At 37.4% G+C, this 7,146-nt stretch overlaps 1 protein-coding gene across 1 annotated transcript in view; it reads right to left on the reverse strand.

The window, feature by feature from the left end:
* HOOK1 (hook microtubule-tethering protein 1) overlaps positions 1-7,146 on the reverse strand; it is a 59,048-nt gene that overhangs the window by 51,593 nt on the left and 309 nt on the right. Inside the window, exon 2 of the mRNA XM_005869854.2 lies at positions 2,522-2,607. Within this exon, the coding sequence (XP_005869916.2) occupies positions 2,522-2,544 (23 nt within the window). The 5' untranslated portion in view covers positions 2,545-2,607. The remainder of the gene's footprint in view (positions 1-2,521; positions 2,608-7,146) is intronic.

Genomic DNA, 7,146 nt, shown 5'->3' on the forward strand with positions numbered 1-7,146 from the left:
TAAGCTTCCCGAAGTATTCAGCAGCACTTTTCTTCAAAATAAAGTAATGAATTAAAACTTTCCGCAAATGTTCTTTTTTTGGCACAAAATTCAACATTTTTAAGTGTAAAAATATCTATGTTAACACCTTCAGAAAATTTGACATATGAAGTTTTGAAGCTTGTTGTCAATACAACAAAATAGAATACATATCAAATTGCATATATATCAACATATGTGTAACTCCATCTATTGAAAAAAATCCAAATTATTTACCAGTACAACTAGTATTTCCTGCTTCTTTCTTATAAACAAATCCATTCTTCTCAAACAATTAAAATGACAGTCAATCTTTGGCATTATTAAACTTGATATCTAACCTCAGAACTCTCTGGACATTTATCCTCCTTTTACTTTTTGCACTGCCACATCTACATGCCTTAATTATACTCTTGGCCCCAGCAGTTAGCTCCTTTTCTCATATTTCCCAGAACTTCTGTGGAAATCAAGGAGCACCATGTAAGAAAGGGACATGAGACTAAAAAAGCAAATTATGATCCAACTGTCTTCAAATAAAACTAGGTGAGAATCAATACACAATAATTTTTAACTCCACCTATGGTATTTGTCTTCTGACTATTTTACCAACTAAACTCAGGTAGTAATTAATGCCTACTGATTACTATATATATCACAATTATATTGCTTCAATTAACTGATACTCCTCTGCTTGAATAATCAAAAGGCCTTCTGTGCTTAACACATCAAGTTGTGATCTGTAATTTGGACATGTACACCTAGTCTTTCATTTATTCATCTATCAGTAGGGGATCAAGATACTAGATTTCAATGATTATAGCTGACTCAGAGCACTGGCTTTAGAGTCAGGTCAAACTGATGGTATTTTGTTATGGCAACCTCAGAAAATTAATATGGTTGTGGTTACAGTTTTCCTACATACATTTAAAACAGAGAGATACACAGTATGTAGTCAAACTAAACATAATTAAGGAACTATAGAACCCTAGCAATAACCCCATGACTCCCACATCTAAGTTATATAGTTTAGGCATTGATTTTTAAGATTTCATTATATGGAAGCTGACGCTATGTTAAACATGAGATACAGTTCTAGAGGATAGGAGATCAAAGAGTCATTGTACCATATTATGGTCAAAATGGGTCTCTTCTATTGTGGTTTGGTATAAAGCTACTAAAAGCACCACGATATATTTAAATGATACCTTCGGCTAGCACTGCTGGAGTGAGTGAACACACATCAGCCTTACATCCATACCAACCACAATGTAGCTGTATCTACACCAATACCTACAATATACTGCAATGAAAAAAAGGCCAGGTGTATATCCTTATGACAAAAAAAATAATGATGACATCCCCAAATCATCAAGAAAGAATCATATTCAGAATGCTTGGTTCTGGCTAATTAAATCACTTGAAACCAATCAGGGTATGAATAAACAAAACATTTAAGAAACATCTTTAAAAAAGCAAGGGATTAAGAAATATTTCAGAATGACAGCCTCCCAAAAAAGTTAACATGTTAAGCTTCTCTCTTAAAATGTTAATCTTGAGTTAACTATGTGTCTATTTAAATTAGACCATTTTGAATATTCCAAGGAATGAGAATTTTTATATTGTTTTAAGTTGTTTTTCTAAGAGTGGTAAAGAATTTTTGCTAACCCATCTATGGGGGTTTTCAATCACAACAAACCTTTATAAAATAATAGCAACTATTCAATAGAAAATCTCCGACTATAAAATAAGATAGCAGAGATAGGATTCTGGTCTCATTGAAGATACATTATCATGAAAGTAAGCTTATACAAAATCAATGACTATTAATTAATAAATTATGACTACAGAATTGCCCATGTTTTTTCTACTAAGTGCATACCTCATATTGTAGATGTCATAACCCTAATTCTTATATAATGTTTGGCAAAAATCAGGAAATAATGGGGTTAAGAACTTTTGATATTATGTATTTAAATAAAATGGGCCTAACCCAAAGAGAACTGCTTTATTAGTTTAGGTTCCCTAGGATTTGTAACTTTAAATTTCATTTATACAACATTTCATTATTGGTGGATTCATACATTTACTCTTAGTTCAAATAAAGGTTTAAAAAATTAATATTTTTTCTAAATCCAGTATTTTGTTTGCATTGATACCTTCAAATGACAAGAGTATAACCAAAAGAAACATTTTAAGCAATTATACCATTAATTTAACCTGTTCCTTTCAGTTACTATAGGTTGTGAAAGTGATCAGAACAAGTTTAAAATTAACATCTCTGGAATAGAAATCCTGATTGCCCATTTAAAATTAAGACATATCTTTATTAACAAAGATTAATCAGGTGATACACCTTTTTGTTTCGTAGATGCAAGAATGCTTTGATACCATATATGTATCATCACTGAATAAATTTTCAATAACCTTTAAAATACAAGTTTAAGTTTTCTTCCTTGGTATTGGGTTTACAGTTCTTTCAGGAAGAACCGGGACCACTACTTACATTTGATGAAGAACTTGTGCCATGGCAACTCCATTAGTCAGCTGTTTTACATCCTGACAAGGTGCAGGGGTATTGAATGTCTGCAGCTAAAAGGACATAAAGCAAATGACTTTACTGCCTCTTTACACCTACAGGGTAGCATTACCAACCTCCCCTCAAACACACACACACACACACACACACACACACACACACACATATATATACACACACATATACATATATATATACACATATATATACACACATATAAACATATATATGAAAATTAGAGAGAAAAATAGCTAATTGACCTGTTTTGTTTAAATTCAGACCCTGCCAAACAAGTAAAACTATACTAATAAGTTTCTGTGACTGTGTAATATTTTTATAAAAATAAATACTTAACATTTCATAAATCATAAACATATACCTAAGTCAAATATACTGATGTCATGTATGAAGTACTTCTGACTTTCTGAAAGCCAAGCATGGAACTCCTACATATAGTATGTGTTTTGTCTATTTTGGGGAGAATAACATCAGAAAAAGAACTTCAAGATAACCTAACATTTGCAAGTGAAAATTTCAGTCATATCATTTGGTAGGAAAACAAAGGCTAGAAATGTCAAGTCTAAAACTACTACTTAGGTCAGGGGTCCTCAAACTTTTTAAACAGGGGGCCAGTTCACTGTCCCTCAGACCGTTGGAGGGCCGGACTATAGTTTAAAAAAAAACTATGAACAAATTCCTATGCACACTGTACATATCTTATTTTGAAGTAAAAAAACAAAACGGGAACAAATACAATATTTGTATTTGCATGTGGCCCTCGGGCCATAGTTTGAGGACCCCTGACTTAGGTTATGATGAGCTCTAAAATAAGGCAGGACTTCTGCCTGCTATCCAAAATTAGCCTTAGGGCAAGAACAGACCAAAGCCCACGTACCATGTCAAGTTCTTTCTATCTAATTTGGCTTTAGATATTACAACTTTTCAAAGCTCTATTTGTTAAACATTCATGTACATATTAAAAAGGGAAGTAAAATGGTGGCATCATTTTCTAAAAAGCAAACACAAGATAGAAAAGTTTTTAAAAGGCATATTAGTCCTGGCCAGTGTGGCTCAGTTGGTTGGAGAGTCTTCCAATATACTAAAAGGCTGTCACGTTGCTGATTCAATTTCTGGTCAAGACATATACCTAGTTTGTGGATTCAACCCCAGGTTGGGGCACGTACAGAAGGCAACCAATCAATGTTCTTTCTCGCCTCTTTTCTCTCTCTCTCTCTCTCTCTCTCTCTCTCATATCCACTCTCTCTAGAATCAATAAGCATGCCCTCCAGTGAGGATTTTTAAAAAGCAAATTATAACAGAGCAAAAATGGATCATCTACTTTCTAGAAATCTAATCTCAACCCATAATGATGTTTAACTCAATATACTATGATTGATTCTTTTTTCTCACATATATTCATCTCCTTTAGTTTACCACTTACATTAATCCAATAAAATTCTCTCTCACCATAATTCACCTTTAGTGGTTGTGTATATTTTGAGATTCTATAAATCTGTCTCCCTTATCCTAATGCAACATGGAAGAATGACATAGACTAACTCTAGCCACAGTTACTTTCAAAGTACACAAAGATACTTTACTGAGCTTCTACTCTATGTGGGACACTGTAGTACAAGACAGATTTACCAAGGAAAATTATCAGGTTTCTACCCTGAAGTAGCCTCAATCAAGAGATAAGGAGAGGAAAAAAACACAAAAATCATTTCTAGCAAATGTGATCTGTAGTCCAGTGATTGTAGTATGCACAAAGTGTTCTGAAATATACCAGTCAACTAATCTAATTAGGTCTTGTATTTAAGAAAGACTATTTAGAGATGGTTCCTAGAAGGAAAGTCTTGAGTCAAGAAAGGGTCAGGGGAAGGAAAACTTCAGGAAATAGGGACATAATAAAAGCACAAGTATAGGAAAAGAGATGGTATTTTCAGGCAACATGCAGTTCAGAATTACTGGAATTCTAGTGCAAAGAGGGACGGGGAAGGGGTGAGGACAGTCATGGGTCAGGCCTCTGAAGAGCCATGACAAAAGGTTCGGCCTTATCCTTAATGGTGTCATCGATATAACGAAAAACAGTAAGAACAGCTTCTACTTCACAAGATGGTTGTGAGAATTAAATGAACTGGTAAACACTGTACTTAGATTAGTGCCTGGCACATGGTATAAACTCAATAGCTGTTAGCACATTCGCTATGACTCAAGGTTTCTGGATGTGTGGGGTCTAAGAACAATAGGTATCACAAGCTACAGACATATTAAATCAGAAAATCCCCAAGTGATTCTTACGCACATCAGTTCTGTGGAAACACTGCTCTGGGTGATGAAGAGAGTGACATCTTTAGTATGTTTTAGAAAACGGAAGAGAGTATTGTAGTATGCACAAAATGGTTGATGAAATTGAGTAAGGAAGTGGATGGAGGCCTTAGAGAAAACAAGCTTAAGGACAGTGCATCGATGAAAGTTCAAGAAGTTTAAAAAACTCAAGAAATGTGACCATAAAGGGAAGGGGCAATACAGGAAGTGGTGGCTCTTTGTTCTCTCCTGTTGAGATAGAGAAGATTGGAGCAAGTTTGCATGTGGAGAAGAAGGAGCCCATGGAGAGAGGAAGAAGTAGTAAATACAGAAAGGGGATAAGAAAGAGCAAAGTTTTAGAAGAGGTGGAAAGGATGGGATGCAGAGCCAGAGCCAAAGATGAGGAGGTCATTTCCCTGAGGGGGAGAAAAGTTGGGGGCTCAAATAGGGTACTGATAAAGGTTTTCAAAGAGAAATGTGTGGCTATTCTTAATCATAAAGCTGGGCAGTGTTATGGGTACAAGTGGATTTGGCTGTAGCAGCATTTGTAGAGGTAACAGTCTGCACAGTAATTCCATTTTCTCCACAGTGTTTCAGCAGCCTGAGAGAGAACTGGAGAAGCAAACGACCAATTACACTCTGCCATCTATGATTCCTCATCACTTGCTTTATAATGTTTGTACAGTTTTTAAGAAATGTTGCCTTCCATTGTAAAAATACACAGCTCTGCCAACCACTCCAATCAAAATAGAAAGTTCTTTAATTTTTCTTGATATTGGTCTTCCTCAATGCCTTATACAAAGTAGGGACTCAATAAATACTGGTTAAAAGAATGGACATAGTCACCTAATACTTAAAAATATTGCAATACAATTCAAGAAAGCCCTACACTTCTCCACCACTTCATATTTAAGTCAATGACATCATAAAGACTGCATTTACTACGCTAGTCGATGTTTAGCGCAACCATGCAACAGATTAGGATACCCTCTTTAATTAGCCACTTGTTTTAACAAAACACATCATTAAAAGTAAGGTTGCCCTGTCAGTCTTAAATACAGTACCCAAACCCCAATACTTACTGTAAGTGAAAATACACATGAACAGTTACTTAGCTAATTGCTTTAACTCAGAAGCCCTGGACACTTGCATTCCACTTAAAAGCAAGCTAATTACCTCCAAAGTGCTCCAGTTGCTTTAAATTATGGTAATTTCCAATACACTTCACAAAGCGCCAGAAACCTTCCCTGATGTCTCATTCTTTTGAATTATGTGCATTAGGAGATCACTTGGGAATGTCATCAACCAATTGCTACCTCCTGATCCAGTCCGCTTACATTCCATTTTGCACACAGTACCTTACACAAAACTCAACAACTGGTTTGGGCATGGGCATCAATAACAACATCATGTGGATCATCCAATACCGACTTAAGAAACCACATCCCTGCCAGCTCTCTGACAGCTGAGCACCTCCAAAAGGTGAGCCATCATTTTGAGGAAGGGAATAAATGGGGACGGATCCTGCCTGTCCAAACCCAACACAAATGAACAGAAATACTAAGCATTTCCCTGACTGGTTTGGCTCAGTGGATAGAGCGTCGGCCTGCGGACTGAAGAGTCTCTGGTTCGATTCCGGCCAAGGGCATGTACCTTGGTTGCGGCCACATCCCCAGTCGGGGCTATGCAAGAGGCAGCTGATCGATGTTTCTCTCTCATCGATGTTTCTAGCTCTCTATCCCTCTCCCTTCCTCTCTGTAAAAAATCAATAAAATGTATTTTAAAAAAAAAAGAAATACTAAGCATGGCTCAAGTACAAACAAAAATGCCAAGACTCTTCCTTTCAGGAAAATGGTTGGAGAGGTGGGATGGGGGTGGGGGGGCAGCGAGAAACAGGGAATAGGAGCCCCTACCCCAACATCTTTTTCTCCTCAAAATAGGCGTAAACATCTCTTCTAAGTGGCTTCTGCAAAATCGGATGCCCAGGTGGCGCGGAGTAGCACTAATCCAGGAGCTAAAACCACCTGTGGCCCCCTGTACACACGGAGCAAGGCGGCTGGGGTGGAAGGGAGGTTTCCGGGGGGGGGGCCTGACTCCCAAGTGGCACAAAGGTCCCTGTGAGAAGGCCGTACAGCAGATGGACGGTGAGCGGGGCTGTGACCCACAAGTCCAGCACCTGGTCGCGGGGCAGGAGGAAACGGGCCGGGGAAGAGGAGAGGGGCTGGGCGCCACAGCTGTGAGGGAGGAGAGGGATGGGGAGTTTAAGACCGGCCTCCCCCGTCCCG

This window comes from Myotis brandtii, unplaced genomic scaffold (assembly GCF_000412655.1).
Source record: "Myotis brandtii unplaced genomic scaffold, ASM41265v1 scaffold304, whole genome shotgun sequence".
Classification (NCBI taxonomy): Eukaryota; Metazoa; Chordata; class Mammalia; order Chiroptera; family Vespertilionidae; genus Myotis; species Myotis brandtii.